At 35.9% G+C, this 22,592-nt stretch overlaps 1 protein-coding gene across 34 annotated transcripts in view; it reads right to left on the bottom strand.

Moving 5' to 3' along the window:
- RIMS1 (regulating synaptic membrane exocytosis 1) overlaps nt 1-22,592 on the bottom strand; it is a 338,013-nt gene that overhangs the window by 96,265 nt on the left and 219,156 nt on the right. For 13 of the 34 annotated variants that reach the window (XM_086745652.1, XM_086745655.1, XM_086745676.1 and 10 more), the window contains 3 exons: nt 20,146-20,235; nt 7,050-7,121; nt 405-517 (listed from right to left, as the gene is read on the bottom strand). In XM_086745652.1, coding sequence (XP_086601778.1) covers nt 405-517; nt 7,050-7,121; nt 20,146-20,235 — 275 coding nt within the window. Of the gene's footprint in view, nt 1-404; nt 518-1,851; nt 2,035-7,049; nt 7,122-9,425; nt 9,504-15,013; nt 15,098-20,145; nt 20,236-20,690; nt 20,805-21,128; nt 21,207-22,592 lie in introns of all 34 variants that reach the window. The other 21 variants (XM_086745661.1, XM_086745664.1, XM_086745679.1 and 18 more) reach the window with 4 other exon arrangements.

The following is a 22,592-nucleotide window of genomic DNA, read 5'->3' as shown; positions in this document are numbered from 1 at the left end:
ACAGATTTGTGATATTTATTATTAATCTATGTTAACAATGCACAACAATTATTATAAACCGCAAAGTAAGAAATGAGTAAGACTGTCAAAATATCAAAATCTTTGCCCCTAATTTCTTTAGCTGAATACAAACAAGGTATGTGTTGGAAACTATCATGACTCTAAAGGAAATTTTAAGTAGAAAAATATAAAAGGGTAGTAGAAAATTAAGGCAATTAAACCATGTGTAATCATCCACCAGTCAAGTCAGGATTTCCCAGACTACAAATATGCTTTCACTTTCTTCTATTGCTTTATTGGTAGAACTATAGCATTGAACACGTAGTTATGAAAATAGACTTTAGGTAAAAAAAAAAGGTAAGAAATCAAAGAGTTTGAGCTATCATAAGCTCATTATTTGATACCTTGCTCTATACTGCCACTCCGTACTGGAACTTGCGGTAGCTGTCTTCCCCTGCGACTGCCGAAGGATGTGTCTGCAGAAGAAGACTGTGTGGGACTTCCTTGTTGATGTATTCTGCAAATGAAATTAAGATAGAAGTAAAATAACTCAAATGAAAAGAATTTTTATATTCTGAATTTTAAACACAGTAAGTTGCATATACTGAAGATGGGTTTGAAGAAGTTTGCACTTTGTGTATGCCATATGCACATATTCAGGTCTGGATTACCTTGTAAACTTATAAGGCCTCTAATTTCTCTATCTACCTTAAACTAAGGAGAAATCTTTCCTCCGTTTTGTTGTATTTTTTTTAAAAATAAAATACTAGTCAAGAATCATTGAATGAAAAGCAGTTTTCTAAGAACCATTTATGATTATGACTCACAATTTACGTATGTTCTCCAGCACAGGTACAAGGGCAATACAAAATGCCACCTCTATATTTTATTAATTTTTGTATTCCCTTTGTGCTGATGCAATAGTTGCACAAGGCCACAGAGAACTGGACAGCGAGTATCTGTTTCCATGGGATAACACGCCATTCTTCCCTGAACTCAAAGGAGGAAAAAGACCTTTAACATTGGTATTTGGGGGGGTGCGTGTATGTGCGCATGTGAAGAACATACCAGATTTTTAATATTCTTACCTAAGTAAATATCTTAAACCCCTTTGGCTGAATTCTAGCTATTTCAGAGCACCTTGGCTACTTGATTTCTTATACATAGATAGAGCATCTGAGAGTAACACATCAAAACACCTTTGGGACACTGGTAAGTTTGCATTCAAAATAAGCAGGGCAACCTCTAACAACTAGGGAAAAAGTTTAAGAAAGTAAAACAAAGATGAGAAGAAACAGACCACTAAGAGGGAGCGCTTACTCTTCAATGCCCTTGCCAGCTACAGTAATATCACACTCACTATAGTGGATAAGCACTGTTTATCTACTACAGTATGGTTGCAAGTAGATACTTTGCAATTTTAAGTTACAAGTTCGTGCAAGTTCAAAACAGCATTGGCTTTCACCCTGCGTAGATCAAGTAACCTTCTTTAAGTCTGTAAGATGAGAGTTAGCTATGTGAGCAGCACGTCATTTCCTGCACAGCGTTTAAGCAAAATACTTTTATAATTTTCATATGGATACAGAACAAAACACAACAATGGAAGGACGAAACACAGCCAATTTTTCACACTTATATTGCGTAATTATTTAAGTTCGACAGCAAGAAGTACCATCTGGATGGTGAAGATAGGTGGCATAAAGGATATGGGAGAAGTGTAAATACCATGAAGAGAGGATAATCTACAGTGCCAGAATGAGTGAACGTGCCATGTATGCTCAGGGAAGTACAACACCACACTGACACCTGGGAGGCAGAACATGAAAGCTGTGCTGTACATGTAATAGCAACCTTGTCAGAAGTGGAGAAGGTGGTGCCGACCCTCCAGGCGCTAGGTGATGTACAGAGCATAAGGGTCTGATACTACAGTGCTCACTCGACCTTGAGCGAGCGTGATGTTTCCCCCTAATGACTGGCTGTTCAGTTGTTCGTGGGGTTGGAAGTCCCCTTCTAGAAAGACATGGTAGCAGACCCCTAAAACATCAGGGCCAAAAAGAAACTGTTCAGTTGTTAGCTCCAGGCACACGTTCCCATGCCTCCCTCCACCAAAGAACACTGCAAATCCTGGCTGCAGGACCAGGGCTGACATTTTAGATGAAATATATTAATTCTGAACGCAAATCCATTTTCAAAATAACAAACTGCTAAACACTCACCACTGCAGATAAGCATGACCCTAATTGTGGAACTGCTGAACTGCACTGGACAGTTGGCAAAAAACTCTAGCTGCACCTTAAACATGGCAAACATAAGCTAACAACATGTATGACATAACCAGAGTAGGCTATAAATACCTAGTTTTACCACAAAATATTTATGTTCCTAAAACATACATTTTATCTTTATTAAAAAGATTAACTGGATTTCAGTTAGTGTCCTAAAAAAAGGACAATATGTAAGCACATATGTAATTCCTTTGGTTTCCTTCAGAATTTGATATAATATTTAAGTATCTTTCTGTTGCAGCCGAAAAACAGAAATACAGTTCTCAAGGAAGTCTAATAAAAATATAATTAAAATATGCAGTAAAATGATTCATTGTGTTAGTATAACACAGCATAATTATTAGAAGTTTAATAATTGCATACATTGATACATGTTAAGCTTGGAGAGTGACAAAGTATTCTAACTGTGCCTTTTTACTCTTCCTTGGTTTCCCAACAGTGTAGCATCTTGTAAATGCTACTGCTGTATCTGCTATATTTCAGAAATTTCAATTTCCTGTGACATAATTTCACTACGGGGTTTTTGTTTGTTTGTTTTTGTTGTTTGTTTTTTTTTCCTAAATTTCTGGACTCCCTTCACACACTCAGCACGACTCTCATTCACTGAAAAGTCATCCTAAAAAAAGTATATGAGATAACATGCAGATGCCTACCAAGTATAACAAACAGGTTTGGTTTCAAAGTCATTTCATCAGTAACAGTTTATGTGGAAGTCCAGTCACAATGCAACAAAACAATCAGTCTGTTGCCCTTGCTATATTATCTCTCTTAAATCCTAACACTTTAGCTTAACTCCTGGCTTGCCCTGGAAAACTGCAACATCCTTGCAGAGACCAATTCCCCTAATTCGAAAAGATGCTTACAATAATAAAGATGAGCTGAGCTTTGAAAATGCCTCTTTCTCCATGCTGACTGTAAAAGTAATCTGTGCAATTATTGCACGCAATCAGGTTTTAAGTATCTGTTTTACCAGCTGTTTAAACATCATAACATCCATAAGGTAAATACGGATTTTACTGTGTGCCAGAAAGTGCTTGCTTGCTTTTACCATGAATGAATACTCCAGTCTAACAAAGTCATCATGTTCTCATTTTAGAGGCTGACTTTTCTCATTTTAGAGGCTAAATATCCTGGAATTTATCTAAGAGCCAGTGAAGCAGTAGGAGAGTCTGTCCTGCCATTACAGAACAGACACTTTACCTGAGACATAGAAACCTACCTCCTGCTCTTTCAGTAATACCCTTTTTACAGACCTGTCCTCTTCCATGAGAGAAAGATAGAGGATCTGCATAACTAAAATTAAGATAAGTAAGCTAAGACTTGCATTAGCTGGATATTACATTAAGACAAATATGCTACTTGGGGTGCAAAGGAAAATACAGTTAAAAGGGAACTGGAGAAAAACTAGAACGGAATTAAGGACTTGCTGGCCTAGGAGGAAGATCAGTTGCTGAAAGGGAGAAGTCTGCAAATGGCTGGTCAGGAAAATGAGACAAAAAGGAACAAGCACAGGAGACAAAAGCTAATGTATGACTGAGGAAATGAGATATAAGTGAGAAGAAGTATGGAGAGGAGAAGAATTTGGGAGAGAAATGATACCTGGTGAGCAATGAGACTGCAACGAGCATGTAGGTATCTCATCTCCTGGTTACTCACAGAGGAAGGTAACACTGCTAGCAGCAAACCTATTAATTCAATTGGCAATGGTCTACAGGGGAATCCTACAGGTTCCAGCTTTGCCTGCACACAAGAAAACTCAAATTCCTTTCTCTTCAGACTGATGCCTCAGAGGCATGTACTAAATAAAAATATATATGACTGGTAACCTCAAATCTGGCATTTCTCGGGTGATCAGTTAGGTCTGAAAGAAAGCATTTTATGATTGGGATGAACCAATTTTTACCACGGTTTTACTCATTCATTCAAGGACAGGAAGTGTTTGATTTTCATGTAAGCAGTTTTATTCCTTCAGAAGCATTTAGTAATCTCATCTTGAAGGCTTATCTCATCGAATTAAGAGAATGCTTAGGCTCTGTAAACTATCCTGAAAAGGTTTGCTTTTTCCCCTTTAAGTACATTTCCCAAGCCATCAAAATACATAGAGAACTTAATCTTACATGGGATGCTGGAAGGCTTTATAGAGAAGCTGATACCTTAGCTAATAGTAGACAAGATTGGCAAATTGCAAAATAAAGATCAAATCTAAAACAGAACTGGATAGTTGAGGAAGAAATAATCTGGAGTTATATTTGCCAGTTCACAAGAAAATTAATTGCTCACTCTGTTATCAAAACTTTGGCACTCGTGCAACATTATATCTGCGACAAAATACTGAACTACAGCACTCAGACTTATTTAGACATTTCTGTCTCACATCTAATAGCAGTGAATAATTTTAAGGAAACAGAAGCCTACACCATGTGCCATGGAGATGTAAAAAGAATTACCATTAATGTTTCTCTTTGCTCTTGTTGCATCGCAACTTCCCTAAGACCTTGTTCATTGCTTTTAGGATCCTTAGAAATCAGAACCGGCTTTTCTCTTCTGGAAAGTAACAATGTAACCATGGGGACTTGTACTTTTGGTAAGTTTGCTTAACTTCAGGGGAAAAATACTCACCAGATTTTTAAAAAAAAATATTTTTAGTTTTCCTAATCACCTGTGAAAAGCAAACAAAAGCCCCCCAAAACCAACAACATCCTCCCGCCCTGCCCAAGCACTAGCACTACATAGCTAGTAGCAGTGTATACGTAGCAGTGTATCAACACCAAATTTATTTCAGCACAGTCATGCTTCCAACCCATTAAATCCCGTAAGAAATCTGTATATAGACACTGTAGCAATATGTCATAGTGGTCTCCAGACTCACACTTTCTCATACACGTGAATAAGTCCTCAATTGGACATTATAATTATAATTATAAGAAGCTTTGAAATGCTCAGGGGAAGAAAAAAAAATTCTGACCTGGGCTGGTTGTTTCAAGCAGAGAAACATGTTGCCCAAGCCTCAAAAATGTCTCTGCTTCCCAAATACATCTACATGCTTATCCTTGAAGATGGAGCCCATGTGCTACTGACGTATTTAGTATAACACCTCAATCACAGTCCCTGCAAATCAATTCCTCCATCACCTGAAATACCTAAAACTAAGTATTTCAAGATTATGATTTACACCTTTCATATATTGAGATCAGTGTAAAAGACTAATTAGTGTAAATAGGATTTATTAAGGTATATGTTTTCATCTATGCAGTGATCTTAACATCTGTAGAAGAAAGATATCCCCAGTTCACACACTGAAATACCAGTTTTGAAATGTAACCACATATACTGATACACTGATTTGTCCAATTGCAAGTGGGATTTCCTTTTGTACTCTGCCAGTGTCCCTCACTCTCTGTTCTGCCCTTCTGCCATCAGAATCTCTTATATTTTCTTTTCCTTCCTTATACTTTCTAGTTATGTTTATGTTCCCATTTTTTCCCCTCCCACTTATTTCATATCTCTTTCACACCTTATCTTCCTTCTCAATTTTGTGTCAAGCTTTCTAACCATACAATGGGAATTCTCATCAGGAACTGTGAGCTCCCTGGACCTGAGTCCCAGTGGCTTCCCTTACTCTTCAAAAGTTAGAAAAAAAAGGGATAAAAACGGCTTTAGTGATCTCAATAGCAAAACTGTCCTTGGTTTAAACGCAGCAAGGATTTCAGTCATCATTTAGGTAGTTACCCTGGTCTAAACTGAAAAAGCAACTGGGCTGTTGTGACAACAGAATCATCAAAATGAAGAAAAATGTAACTATTGCTTTCAGATCAGGAATGATAAGCAGTAAAACAAAATAAAAGCTCTGAAGTTTTGCTACATAATGTGCATTTTCATTGAAAATAAAAATCTGTGTTGTTGATGAAGTTTTTCAATCCTCACAATGTAAAGAGATGTACATTGCTCCTCTGGTATCAAGATAACATAAATCTGTTTCTGAAAAAAAGGCAGGATCTCACCGCTCCTCACTGCTCTTACTTCAGTCAATACACAGAGTTTAAAAATTAACTAGATATACTTATGATTTAGTATATAACTTTCTTTTCTTCACTTTTTCTTAAGAATTTGAATATATATCCTTATACTACTGTGGCATCAAAGCTAAAATTTACAATGATAATACAAGTACAAGAAAATTTAATGAATATAAAGATTAAGTCCCACTGTTTATATTAACTTTATGTAATGACAGATTACATAATTTTCTATACATATTTAAATGTGTAACTTAACATTTTTATATTATAAAGTGAAATTAATTTCATTATAGACATCTTGAATTATTCATCTGTTAATACATGTTTTTCATCCTCAAACTTATTGTAAAATAAGCATGATTTTTTTAAAAAAGATCAGTGGTAAAGCGCAGAAAAAGTTTAGTCCTATACTAACAAAATATGCTACTCATTTCCAAATTTCATCTTACAGAGATCAAGATAGTGGCAATGGGTCTTAGATTTTGGTGTATAAAATGGATGATCTGCTAATCTTTACCATTGAGCTTATCTGCAATGATGGAGAATGCCAGAAAAATTCCATATATACGCAACACAGCAAGCAGTGCTAATAATATAGAAACAAAATAAATAATATTATAAATTACAACATCGCTTTTGGTGCTGTCAAAGATGTTCTACTTTAAAAGTCGTATTAGAGGTATATTCCAAAAACTGGAATCAGATTGATTATAAGAGATGTTTACTCATCGATCAGCAATCCTACCTTTCTGTTTCAGTTGCGGAGCCTTTCCTAGTTTGTTTTTGGCTGCTATATCTTTCCACTTTTCTGGACTGCCTGTGAAATGACATGTCAGGAAAGAAATAAACAAAGAAGAAAAAGAATACAAAAATATGACGATTATATATTTGTTAATCTATTGTAAAGGTAATAACAGAAATGGTTGACAGATGAAAAAGTGACAACTGTCTTCATGAACAGGTTGGTGAACTCGAGGTTTAAGATGCATGGCCCCGATTAGGTGTGACTGAGACTGATGATGTGAAAGTTATGAGGTACTGAAATTAGGGAGATAACATTAATCCTGACTGAATGTGCAGCTAGTTCCCACTTCACAGTCTGTATCTGATTAGAAACACTGCCTCCTCATAGGCCTTTTAGTTCTCTCTTGACAGCATGAAAAACAAATGCAGAGTAGATAGCAAGAAAAAAATGTTGCTGAAAAGACCAGAAAACACTACTCAAATGTAAAACTTAAAAATTGCTTTTAAATCTAAACTTCAAAAGGAAAACAAATACTGCATCATATCAGATTTAAATAATACTGTCACTATATTAATAAAAACTTGGCTTTTCAAAAATCTCATTGTATTAAAACTTGTTAAGAAGTTTAAAACAATTTTTTTTTCTAGTCAATATAAATAGGCTAGAAGATTTTTTCATTCCCTTACTCCTTTCCCACATAAATCTTTTATAGAATTCATCTGACATGTGGATAGTGAGGCACTAGTTACCTCTGACAATCTAAACATTTACTTTGATAGTAAATAAGAACAATGAACAGTAATGAGTCAATAAATGTAAGAACAAAGGTAAAGCGTGTTTCACCATTGTGACTCAGGACTACAAATACACTACAAAAATCTCTGCAAATATTGTGTGTTGCAAAACTTCCATTACTATCCATAGTAATGTGTGCATCCACAAATTAGGAATTACAATTTTAAACCTCTGATAATCATCAATATATATTAGTTTTTTAGAATAAAAGGTGCATACAGTAGCAGCAGTCAAAACCAGGGAGCAATGATTATTCATCGATAGACCAGAAATGTTGACAAATCCTAATTTGCATCTTACACTAGCGCAAGAAACATGTGTAGGAACTTGCAAGAATATAATCAATGTCATATATTAAGATATAGAAGAATTACCGTGGGCAAAACAAATACAAAAAATAGTATTTCAAAAAAATGTATTTTCCTTTTAAACCTTTATGGTTAGAAAGAGTAATCTAGTGTCTGAACTGGAAGATACCTAAACAACTGTAACGCCAAATTATACCCAACTAATATAATCATAGTAGATTTTCATTATATGTCCCCACTGCAGTATTTGATGAGCATTATATTGTGAGGCAATACGCTCCAAAGAAAATACTGCAGCAAAATACACAATGCTTTTCATGTGAGCAGGGGTCATTACCTATTGCTTTCTGGGTTTGAAGATAATATATTTTATTACAAAAAAATATAATCTTGGATTCAAAATTAAAATGTCCTTTGTCCTCAAACTATTTTCTCCATATTTATTTTTTTAATATTCTCATTACTTTTTTTTTCTGTATCAGGACAAACACAAGGTGGATAGACAGGGAGACACACACTAAATGCTGCAGCTTTACTTAAAACCTAAGGTTAGCACAGTACTTAAAGTTACGGTTAAAGCCACTGTATGCAGCAGCATTATCACTCAAACGATGTCACCCTCTTCATTTTCTGTTTGGTTGGTTATGGGGCTTATTTTCCTCTTACTTCTTATGTCACTTGCTTAGACTGTGACGTGATGTGCAATCAAGAACAAGAGCACATACTGACTACTCTTCGTAGTATGGAAAAGTTGAGAGCAGGAAACGTTTTCCTGTGAAAAGTGACAAAGCAATATATAGCACTACTGAGCTGAATATACTCTGCTTTCTGGGCTGTCCTTGCAAGCAGCATGTATTAGAAATATCTTTAAAATCACAACTTCCTTTCTCTTTTCTTCCTCATGCTAAGATGATGGTGTGCACAATTCCATATAGCTCAAGATCCTACTACAGCACTTGCAGTCCTGGCTCAGCCTGAGCACACTGTTGGCACTGGCAGGTACGTATTTACGGCCAGGCATCATTTCATGCCCATATACAGCGTACAAAGAGTGCACTGGGGATAAGAACAGTCATGTCACACTCAAACTTACCTCTTAAATGTACTCTATAAGGGATTAAGTATTATTTATGAACAATACACACAAATATGTACTTATACATAAAAAGAGAAAAAACCTAAATATGTGAAAGTATTATGCAGAGCATATGAAGAATATACTATAACCAATACCTCATTTACTTGGAACTATGATTTGAGTAAATAAGGATACCTCTGTGCTGCTCCAGGTTTAGCACTTAGGTGGTCTAGACTGTCCTGTTTTGGAATGCAAGACTCCAGCGTCCTTGTTCTTCACAAAATTTGGAAACATGGATGTGAATTTGGACAGAATGAGCAGAAACAAAGAGATGGTCACATGCAGTGAAGGTGGAGACATGCAGTTGATTATATAAACCAAAAGCATTAAGACACAGTCTGCTGAGAAAGGCTATATTTCTCATTTCCATTTATTTAATCCATACATTTTAAGGAAATGTTGAAATTTTTAGACATAATATCAACAATCTAAGGTGCAATAAAATAAAGAATGAAAGTTGCTACAATATCTTTTAAATCCTTTATACTCTACATGCTGAATGGCAGCACTGTGGTTTAATAGTTGCCATTATTCTTCTTGAGAACTAATCTACAGTACTGTTCATTAGATTAATATATAAACTTATACAGAACATCTTCCCTTAGGAACTTAGAAAATGTGCATTTTATCACTATGTTGTGAACATCTTCTGAAAATGCAAGTAAATTTCATAATTTCATGTATTTTGATGAAAACTTCATATTCTGTTGCCAGCCTGTCTGCTACAGTAATAATTAACGATTCAATAGCAAAGTAGAATAAGTGACTCAGCTTTTTTTCAAAAAATCAAATAAATTTCAAAGTATTTCTTAATTTTTGCATTATTTTTGTTTCTCCTGAAGTTGTTCAAGAACCTCAGAGTTTGTTCACAGCTTTCAATTTGGCATAAATATTAATAGCTTGTTGGTTTATTATTAGCTTTTTATGGAATACATGGTAAAAAATATTTTTTTCTTGATAAGGTGTATCAATGTAAGATTTTTTAAAAATACCAACTTTGACTTTTAATGAGAAAACTCAGCAAAATTTGCAGTCCACTAATAATATAGGGTATGTAACAAATTTTCATCTATACCTCCACTATCGTGAGGAAATGCTAAAATTTCTCTTTAAGGTCATAAATCTACCAACTGTCACACCAAATTACTGATCAATAAAGCCTTGTTACTTATATAGACAAGCGCTATATATTATTTTATATACAGATAAGCTATTCCTAGTTCATGTGCCTCAAAATACTTACCACTGTTGAGTGTAAACAAAAATATACACACAGAAATATGATAATATTCCTATCAAAATTAAAAATTCCTATTTCTAAAGTGATAAAATAATATTTTTATAAAATTCAGTGTCTAACATTTAAAAACATTTAAACAAGGAGAGGGTGTCACCCTCTATCTCAGCAACCAGCTGGAGCGCATGGAGCTCTGCCTGGAGATGGATGAGGACACACCCAAAAGCTTATGAGTCAGGATTAAAGGCAGGGCAGGGCCAGCTGACAGTATAGTGGGGGTTTGCTACAGGCCACCCTACCAGGAAGACAGCAGATGAGGCCTTCTATAGACAGATAGGAGCAGCCTCATGGTCACAAGCCCTGGTCCTCATGGGGGACTTCAACCATCCCAGTATCTGTTGGAGGGACAACACAGCAGGGTATAAGAAATCCAGGAGGTTCCTGGAATGCGTGGATGATAACTTCCTCATTGCCTCCTCTTATCACTTGGAGAAGGAGAGGTGCTATGCTGGACCTTGTTCTCACCAACAAGGAGGGGCTGGTGGGAAATGTGGAGCTCAAGGGCATGCAGTGATCATGAGACGGTGGAGTTCAAGATCCTAAGGGCAGGGAGGAGGGCACATAGCAAACTCGCAACTCTGGACTTCAGGAGAGCAGATTTTGGCACCTTTAGATATCTGCTTAGTAGAGTACCATGGGATAAAGTCCTGGAGGGAAGAGAGGCTCAGAAAAGCTGGTTAGTGTTCAAGGATCACCTCCCCCAAGCTCAGGAGCAATGCATCCCAATGGAGAAGTCAGGCAAAAATACCAGGAGGCCTGCACGGATGAACAAGGAGCTCCTGAAACACACAAAAAAAAGAATCCTACAGAGTGTGGAAGCAAGGACAGGTAGCATGGGAGGAATACAGAGAAATTGTCTGAGCAGCCAGGGATCAGGTCAGGAAAGCGAAAGCCCTGACAGAATTAAATCTGGCCAAGGATGTCAAGGGCAGCAAGAAAAGCTTCTTTTTGGGGGATACATCGGGGATAAAAGAAAGACTAGGGAAAATGTGGGCCCTCTCCAGAAGGAAACAGGAGATCTGGTTACTTGGGACATGGAGAATAACTTTTTTTTGCCTCAGTTGACACTGGCAAGTGGTCTAGTCACATCGACCAAGTTGCAGAAGGCAAAGGCAGGGACTGAGACAATGAAGAACCATCCAGTGTTGGACAAGATCAGGTTCAAGACCATCTAAGTGTGACCTGCAGGTTCCCCCTCCGCTCTGCTCTCATGAGACCCCACCTGGAGTACTGCGTCCAGCTCTGGAGACCCCAGCGTAAGAAGGACATGGACCAGTTGGAGCAAGTCCAGAGGAGGGCCACAAAAATTATCAGAGAGCTGGCGCACCTCTCCTATGAGGACAGGCTGAGAGAGTTGGTGGTGTGCAGCCTGGAGAAGAGGAGGCTCTGGGGAAATCTTATAGCAGCCTTCCAGTTCCCAAAAGTGGGCCTACAAGAAAGCTGGAGAGGGACTTTTGACAGTGGCATGTAGTAATAGGACAAGGGGTAATGGCTTTAAACTGAAAGAGCGTAGGTTTAGATTAGACATAAGGAAGAAATTCTTTACTTGAGGGTGGTGATGCACTGGAACAGATCGTCCAGAGAAGCTGTGCATGCCCCATCCCTGGAAGCCTTCAAGGCCAGGTCACTCAAAGTCCCATCTAACCTGGTCTAGTGTAAGGTGACCCTGCCCCATAGCAGGGGGGTTGGATGATCTTTAGCCTCTCTTCCAACCCAAAACATTCCACGATTCTACGATTTATTAATGGCTTGTACAAGAGACCTCAGCAGTCTGCAGTAAGTCTGTTCATTTATGTAGCCTTAAAGCCACCAAGAACGTCATGTTCAATTCTGATTTTTCCTGAAGATTTCTGAAAGGCTGGATCTACATCATATGTGAGCTGGGAGGTCACAACTACTCTGAAGGCCTGGTAGCTTCTCACACTCATTCCTAGCACGTCAATTCATGTCTTGCAAAACTGCCTCAGTAATAACGCTATGAAATTCAAACGAAATGTCTTAAAGAAATATATGACACTAACCAAACACTTGTTAATTCTTTACACTGAAATAACAAATAACCCATGTCTTCATCTTGTCAAAGTACATCAAGAAGTCACTTTTTCTGATATGGCAAGTGAACGAATCCCAGAATAACAACAATCTTGCCAAAAGCTTTACTAAAAATTATGTTAAGAATCATTATCAATAAAAACAATGTTGCAAAATCTGAATTTAAATTATCAAAATTAGAAATAATGCATAAGTTATATGTTTAAGAAATGTATTCAGAAATAGATCTTCTTGATTGCACCCTGTATGCAAATTGGGCTAATTTGTAAGATAAATCTGGAATGTACTCAAATGAAGAGTAAGATGACATCTGTCAAAGTCAATTAATCTGTGAAAATACTATTTGAAAGCGGTGATAAACAGTTAGTTAGATACCCCTGCTGATCCATCAAACACTCATTTCCCGACACCCACTGCATCAGTCATCAAAATGATACAAGCATGTCTTAAAAAAGCACAAATTCTAGAACTTCGTGGTGCTGGCCAAAGCTATGGGAAATAATGAGAATGCATGTAAACTTAGAGTAGAAAAGAAAGGTAAAGCACCTGTGATTCCCTCACCGATACTCTCTCTACAGACAAGGCGGGCTATTATTTTGTACTGGGCATGCCAAACGTTCTCCAAACTTCTCTTAATCTGGGAGAAGTATCCTGAAATTGGGAGGCTGCAACCAGTCATCAGGATTCAGATTAGCCTAAACTCCTTCTAGGTTCATCACTGACTGCATCACTGGGATTTGGTGACCAGATTTCCTGCAAGACTTCCAAGCCCAGGAAGGCACTGATTTCACTAAGAAAATTAGATTGCTGTTTCTCGAAACCTTTCCCATAATATATGGGAATATATATCCTGCAGATGCTTTACTGCAATACGTTTGCTAACAGGTATTAGATGAGTTCAGTCTTTCTCCACAAAACTTTGGCTGACCTCAAAAGCCTTACAATGCTGCATGAAGGATGGCACTATTCAGATGAAAACCTCATCTCACTGACAGCTGATATGATTATGACTTAATTCTAATCTCTTCAATGACAACAAGATTTTATAAAGTGTGATCCACTGAAGTCAAAGATAGTCTTTTCACTGACTTGAAAAATGGGAAGTGAAATTTAAAATGCCCAAAAGATACAACGTACATTTCTAAACTATGAACAGCTGTCCCATGAGAAGGATGTGTTGGCAAGATTTCTAGAAATGCAGTATATGTAAGGAGGGGCAATTCTGAAATAATGTTTCACAAATTTAATTTTGTAATTTATAATGCTGCTTTACTCAAATAAAAAAAATAAATGCTACCCAAACACAATACACGCTTCCCACCTTATATTAGTGGAATACATCCAGTATCAAGCAGGCATGACAAATTACAGTACACATATAACTACTCTGGATAGACTTCAGCAGAGGTTAAGCACAAGCACTAGCACTACAGTAGCTGAGTTTTATCCATATACTAATCTTACACTTTTAAGTGCAACTTTGTAAGAGTTTACACGTATATGGATTATTTACATGAACTATTTGTATCCTGTCATTTACTGTAACAACAAATTTGAAGAGAAAATTTTTAATTTGCATCTCAATAGAAACTATAATGTCTGCTTAAACTGCACCCAGATCTATCTGGGAAAAAAATACTAACAAAATTTCTACTACCAAAGCAATGGAATATAAAAACTGAGTAGAAAGTTTGTGACAAGGAAAAAAACAGAGGTGCTTCTACTAATCATAGGTGGTATTCAGCATTAAAAATTATTTAAAGTATTAGTGTTTTTAACAAAAACCTACCTTGTTAGGAAAACTTGCTCCATGGAGACCATCCTGACTTAGGACAGAATTTACAAACAGTGCCAATTTTTACATATGTCAACTAGCAAGCATTACCAAGACTTCCCACATATCAATTTGTACTGGGGGTGGGGTAGTTTGTTTTGGGTTTTTGGGAGGTTGGGGTTTTTTTTGTTGTTAAAAAAAAAATAAAAAAAATACAAACAAACACCTAGACAAGTACAGGTTCTACAACAAATATCATATTATAAAGCACCACAGTGAAAACATCACCAACATTTACACAAGTAGGTAAAAACAGACTAATGAACATTAACACAGATTATGTTCTGTTGTATTAGACATCTTATTTCATGGCCTGTGACCATTCAGGCAAACAGAAAACTTGAGAAGACATTAATTCCTTGGTGCTTTATAACAGTTCAACAAAACGCTGAGATGACACCTAAGCTGCTGGTTTTTTTGGGGCTTCTGGAGGTTGTCAGTCTCTCTCTACATATATGCATACTTTTAAATTTCAGTATATTCCTCTGAGAGTGCAAGATGCAGTAAGCCACTTTTCAACTGGGAGGAGTTGACTAGTACCTGTCATCCTCCGGAGATGCATGCTGGATATGAATCCTGGGACTAGTAGGTCGTCTCCTCTCTAGCGAGGGGGACCATCTACCCCTGTTTGCCCGTTCAATAAAACAGGAAAAAAATAGGATATTTAGTTCATGATAAAATAAATATATGGGATCTGGGACTGGAAAAATACCCCAAAAAGTAATGAAAATGTGTCATTTAATTATTTTTTTTCTAGCAGTCTTCTAACTCCCAAATACACTATTCCATACTATTCTTATGGCTGCTTACTGCAGAAATATTACAGCTGAAACAAAGAGAATGTATGTCAAAAGACACAGAATTTAGACTGATATGAATCTTCTACATAGTGTATCATTCAGTTTTCAAATATTCTTAAATGCTAGACTATCTAAAAGCCTATCATTCCCATAGAAAGTCACAATTCCATACTAAAAGAGCTTTTCAAAGAACATATCATGGTCATTTTCTGTCCTCCATTAGCTGATATTTTGTTAAGGCCATCTTTCCTAGCTCTTTGTACAGAAAAATACATTCTCATTGAATTGTAGGACTAAGAATTATAAGAAAAATTCTAAGGCATAAAGTGACCCTTTTCTGGAATGCAATGAGAGAGTAAAGGTAAATTAATTAGCTATAATTAAGCTACACCCATTTGTGTACAAGTACTGGTGTAATTTTTTTTTTCATTTAAAAATATAAAGTGTGTGCAGCCAGCTTCCTCTTCTGTTCATTTCTCTGTAACCCTGCAGTACATGCCAGCAGATTATGTTATATAATTAAATTTAACAAAAAGGACCTGAATTGCGAATGAAACTGGTGCCTCATGATTTTTTTTTCTTGAAAATGCTCACTTAATTTAGAATTATAGATACTATACTATAGACTGGTGTTGCTTATTTTCTTGGTTGTAATTTTCTATGTGGTTGTAATAGTATAAGCATATGTACAACAATTTACAAAATCAAAATATACTGATTAATTTACAAATAACAAAATGTTTACATAAACTCTGCATGACTATCTAATATTTCACTTTCTGAGGCATCCTTCCAGTCCATATAATAAGAAAAGGGTTTGATTTACGGAACATGCAAACAACAAAGGTTTCAAGGAGATTAGCATCACTTGAACAGTTAGGTAGATCTTTCAGAAGTTTCAAGAGCAAATAGGTTGTTAGTGGTTAGTTTCTTTTCCTCTCCAAAACAAGAGTCAAAGAAAACGTTAATGCATCAGTGCACTCAGTCAAAGCCCTTAATATGCTGATATCCATTATAAATATTAAACAGCATTTGATAGAATTAATTACATCATGCAATATTAAGTTAAAGAACATGCTCTCTTTCACTGAATTTTGAATGACCACAAGCCACAGTATAATGCAGACAAACATGCAATAACTGATTCCTTTACATGGTTGAAAAAAACTGGAAACACAATACGTTGCATACCTAACACAGACAGTTATTTTACTGTACATTATTTTAAATGTAAACGGTGATATTCAACACAACTGTTAAAGGCATGCAATATAAACATCTAATACTTCAGACTTACTAAAAAAAACCTTAGAAAAATCAACATGAAATCAGGACAGGTCTTAATTGGATCAAGTGACAGCTCCAATTTGTCTGTAATCTATTTATGAGTAGCTAACAGGTAACTGTTCAGCTTTGTGTCTTGTTTATGTAGTAGTGACCAGCTGACAGCAAACATCCTGAAGAACCTTGAAATGTTTTGATTCCTACTGCAGCAAAGCACTTCAGAACTAATCTAACGCAGATCCTGGGCTGCGTTTTGCAGATACGTGGACTCTCTTGTACCTGAACTCATCCCTGGTCTGTTCTCCTTGGTTTTAGTTGCTCAAATCTCCACTGACTAAGGACCAAAGCGTACAAGCAGTACCATCCATACAATTGCTCTTGTGCTAACTCCTAATACACACAGTAACTCCTTGCAACACAAGAAACTTAGAAGGCGAATAAAAGCCACACTAAGTATTATTAACGTGCTTTTCTGACTTGAGGCTGAGGGTTACGCATAGGTTTCTCCATTCTAAGGAAGTGTTAGCAAACTTATAAGGAAAAAAAAAATACATCAGAAATTTTGAGTCACAGTGAAAAGGACAACCAAAAAAGCATACTAAAGGAAGTAGTGACAGTAAAAAACATTTTCAATGGCACTACTGGGTATTTATAACTATATGATAAACTAACATATGTCTTACAGATCATCACAGAAACTTCAACAAAATAATAATTTTCAACAGCTAGGAACAAATAGGAAGGGGGAAAAAAGAGGGGGAAAAAAAAAGGCAAGCATAGTGCAACTGCATAGATATATTAGTGAGGGCTGGATCTTTTTGAGTATCCTAGTGTATACTATGCTGAAGAAATATATGGAGGATTACATCCTGCACCAAATTAATCCCGTTACCAGAAAGCTTTGGCAGGCCTGTGTCAGGCCAAGATCAGTGTGCCAGTCACATTATAAGGGCTTTCATTGTTCAAATGACGTAGCTTTTAGCAGGAGAAAAGGAATGTCCTTTTTGTTACTTTGGTTTTGTTTTACTAACAAGACATATATCCCAAAATCATATATACGGCTGAAAATAATTCTCTGCTGGTGTATGTGGGCTAATACAATGCCAAAGCAGCATCTTAAAAACAATAATTACTCCAAACATTCCAAATGACAAGAATGATGTTATAGAGAGCTTAAGGATTAAAATAATTTCCAATAAACCATTAACACAGAGAAAAAGGGCTCTAGTGTCTGTTAGTTATATGTGGCCAATACCATTTTGTTAAAAAAGGTCAAGTGGAACATTTTAACTCTTGATCCCAAATGTAATCTAATTTATACCCTCTGAGGCAAAAGGTTGGAGGGAAGGAGTAGAAAGAATTTTCTATAGGTAAGTATAAATATAATTTTGTTGAAGAAAATATGTAATGCCACATTTAGAAGTCTATCTTTATACTTTGAGGACTAAAAGCCTATATTTGTAAATAAAATATACGATTCCACTCGGGGAGGAGGGAGGGGTTTGGAAAAGAAACATCTTGAAAACAACTAACAAGACCTTCAACAAAGGTCCCTCAAATATAACGCACATAAAAGTAGTGCTGTACAGATTGCGCTTCACAAAACCATATAGTGTTTCTCAACACTGGAGAATAAAATCTTTTAAAATTAGCTTCCTGCAAAACAAAAAATTAATTTGCTGTTTCCTATACATTAAATATAACATCTTCCTCAAAAAAAATTCAGCTGTATTAGAAAAACATCTATCACTGAAGGAAAAAAAAAGGTATGTTTTTAATCCTCTGACAGAGTGGCATAGATCACCTTATTTGCAACAAAATCAACATGGAAATTTTGATCAATAATTTAATAAAAAAGAGCTCTTCTACACCCCCATGAAGGATCCCAACTAAAAAGCACCTATTTAGTCATTATTAAGGACTTCTAAAAGCAAAGACATAGAAGTTTCATAGTGATGGACAATATTTCTGGATCTGGCCCAGAGATGACTTGGCAAAATCTGACGTTTATCAGAGGCCATGAAGACAGACTAAATGCTTCTTTTTATGAGGAGGCTCATGAAAAATGCTTCAGATTCTATTCAGTGGCTATTTCACAGAGGTTGCTGAAGGTGATTTGTAAAGACATAACAGACCTAGTCAACACTAGTGACAAGTTTAGTTTTGAGTATAATATTATAACTATGTACTTTAAAATTGCCAGCATCCGTTCATTGAATATTTGACTTTACAGTGGCATCTTTGAATAGAAGTATGAAATATATACCACTTACATCCATACGTTATTGCATGAAGTAGTTGCTCATAGATGAATACAGTTGTATATATCTACACACTTAGTTATTAATATGATGCTACAATAATTTTTAAAGAAATATCTAGAATGGTATCCTGTAATTCATTCTGAGTGGCTTTATATGTTTTATCTATGATATCTTGAGCTTGACCTGAAAAAGGAATGAACTATTGTGGATCTGAGATATCTCAGCAGAACATTAATCACTTCTCTGCAACAAGGCCACAACTTGAGAAGTAAGGTCCAGCAGGAAGTCAGGAGAAGGGAAATTCCACAAAAAAAAACCCCCACAAAACAAAACAAAACAAAAAACCAAAACCAACCAAGAGAAAATTTATCTCAAAGAGAAAAGTACATTCTTACTGTCTTTCTTCACAGGTCCTCTCTCATGATAATGAAAGTGATGCAACTGTTTTAATAACCACACTGTGGATGGACTGACAAAGCAACTTTGCATATATGTACTGCCATATATATGTATGTCCCATTCAATGGAAGCCTATTACTGCCTTTAGTGAAGCTAAAATCTCAGTCTAAAACAGTATAATTCTTAGCCAAAAACACAGGCAGTGATGAAAAATTCCCTTGCGGAACAATCCCATCTCTCAAACAAACCACTAGTATCTGGTTTCACAATTCAGAAAGCATCCATAAAATGCCTACACAATGTACGTGACACAATAGTATTTCATTTAAATTGCAAACATGTCTTCTTAAGATTTATGCGAGCCTTAATATAATGCCACAGAGTGAAAAAAAAAGCTTAATGTAGTGATTTGCCTTGTAATTGTAAAAGCAGATGAAGCAGATTAGATTACAGAAGCAATGAATTTTGGCTGTTTTGTAGAAAATAAGTCACAATACAAACTACAGTTCTGATTTGAAATATGAAAGTTTTGTCATATAATTTATAAATTACATCACTGCCTTATTAGCAGTCCACAGAACAGGCAAGAAACAAACGTAATACTTTTTAGCAAATGACGATGAAGATTAACAACCAAGTGGTACTTCGTCAAAATACTTAACACTGCAATGCTATTATCAGCATACTGAGGACTTTTGTAAACAATGACATCAGCTTGAACTAAAACAAGGAAAGAAGCCAAAAGCAGTTATAAACTCCAACACACAATTTACACGACATACGTGAATATAGGAGCAAAAATGTCTACAAATACCAAAGCAGACATGAATGTACAAGAACGTGGAGTAGTCATATGAAGGAAAAACAAAACTGATAAAGATCACCAGCACAGATGACAAGAAATGCGTAAGTTTTTATTTTATACCTTTCTCGTTCTGGTGAATGCAAACTAGTATCTGGTCTCAAGCAGTTGGTACTAGCACTCCTAGCCCTGTCAAGGGAGGGCTGTAGTTCACTAGTGCCAGTGCATTGCATCCAATGGTAGAAGAGAAAGAAAAAGAAAACAAAGAAAGGAATACAATGTTAGATATTAACTCATAAAATAATGCTTTCTTTACAGAAAATGTAGAATCACAATGATTTAATTAAGGAAAAAGTAAAAGAGCTGACTGGATGATAGCGCCAAGATTTGTTTAGAAAATAAAAACAAACAAAAGACTGCTAGAAATTTTTTGCTAAGATCATTGAAATGTTTAAAACCAAATGCGACAGAGCAACTTGTAAGAAAGTGGAATGAGAAATATCAAATAATAAATTTAAATTCTTATTAATAGCAGTACATCTTAAGACAACATAAAAGGATGTGATACACTATATATTATGTGAAATCACTTTACAATGAAGCTCATTTATTCTGCAAATTCAAATTAGATACCAAATAGGAAGGGGAATTAATCCTCAGTTTCTTACCTAACCAGCAGATCATCTCCAAATTTCGGTATTCGTGAATTAAGGCAATCACGAAGGAGTGAAATATCCTGTCTAATCACTGATTTGGTCTTAGCACATGCAGGAAGAGTTGAGCTTTGTAAATTAAAATTATTTAAACAAAATGAAAATAAATTTGACACATAGCCAAAATCTTATACATAAACAAAAGAATGTAACAAAGAAAAACACACAACATATAATTTTAACAGTGAAGACAACTCTACCTTAACACAAAGTGCTTTGGATGGGTATTTTTGTAATGTAGGGGTTAATTTAAACAGTCATTTAGGATTATGTCCCTTATCTCTCAGTTATAAAAACTGTATGAAACTTTTTTTTTTTAATTTAACAAGGGAAGAGTATTTATTTATTTTAAAAGGAACTAACTACTTAAGGGGGACTCCAAACCCTTCTTACCTGTATAGGTTCCAATGAGTACCATTTTCTAGTAAAGGCATCTTGGGTGGTAATGTTTTATAGTGCCTAACAGAACTTCTTGAATGTGGAGGAACAGAAAAGAAAACAGAACAAAATAAAAACATGCCAGAAACAAAAGGACAGGTAAAGGTAAGCCAAGAGTGACCAGAACGTAAAATAAATGCATAATATTCTACTACATTTAATAGTTGTATGAGTAGATTTCTCAATGTACGTTTTTCTCAACTACCGTGACAGCTACCTGGGGGACAAGTTTTTGTGTTTACACCTTTGTTAATACAGTCCTTGTAATTTTCCTTGTAATGACAGTAATCTAAATTCCATTTATAGGTATTTTTTATTAAAACATGTAAGCTGTTGTAAAGAATTAGGTTGATATTTAACTTGCTTTTTATTTCTCTTCGTGATGCCTTACTTAAACCTACAGAGACTTTAACTTCTTCAGTAGCTAAGCATGAAAAGCTTGCTAAAACAGTGATATATAGTATCACAACCTTAATTACACACGTATTAAGTGTCTGGCATTTTTGATTGTGGAAGTCTTTTGGAAGTGGTGTATCAGCTTCAAAAATCTAACAGTAATTAAATGCTATCAATAATAAGCTAATTAAAAACCTAGGAGATATACTACATCATCACTCTGAGATGTTAGGTGACAACTGTCTAACATCATTATTTAACAGTACACAAGATTTTAGAACAGGAAATATTTGCTTTACTATCCAGCTCTACCCAATGAACAAGCACGAAATTTAAAGGCAAATAGTGGCTGCTGACTGGGAACCACAGCTATTTAATTGTTAAGGGTTAATTAACCACATTCTAACAATTTTCCACATACCCTACCAGGACATAGCTGTGGTGGTATTAGCAGAAGGACCAGCAGCCTTGAGGAGTTTGAAGCTTCAAGAACAGTCTGTTCTAATAGGACATTTTGAGTCCTGTTAAGGCTTTGACCTAGGCACAGCAGATCAACATTACAAACTGGGCCATACCACAGACAGATGAAACAACTCTTTGCCTGGAAATCCTAGAGTTTGTAAAACCCTGAGGAATTTAACAGAGGAGCTTTGACCCTTCTTGTACAGATTTAGTGGTCATCACTGCTGACATCTGTACCAGAGGTCACTGTGATATTGCAAAGTTGGAATAAAGGAATGGTTGTCCATCAGGTCAACCGTGGCACACTAGCAGATGCTACCAATCACAGTGGGCATGACCTAAGACATGGAATGTGATAACCCATGGTCTATGGCACAGGTATACATGTCCTTCCACTGTTTCTGCTATTAGTCAATAATTCCATACAGATGGATAGGATGGGCAGCTAGGACTAGTATTATTCTAAACTGGTGTATTAAACTAACCATGTATGTTAACTTTGTAGCTTGGACTATCTCATATTAATATTTCTTTCATTTAACATGAAACCCTTAACATTGT

The sequence above is a fragment of the Chlamydotis macqueenii genome, chromosome 3 (genome assembly GCF_036417535.1).
Source record: "Chlamydotis macqueenii isolate bChlMac1 chromosome 3, bChlMac1.mat, whole genome shotgun sequence".
NCBI lineage: Eukaryota > Metazoa > Chordata > Aves > Otidiformes > Otididae > Chlamydotis > Chlamydotis macqueenii.
Note: the sequence above shows the minus strand (reverse complement) of the source record. Positions and strands in the feature narration are given on the sequence as shown.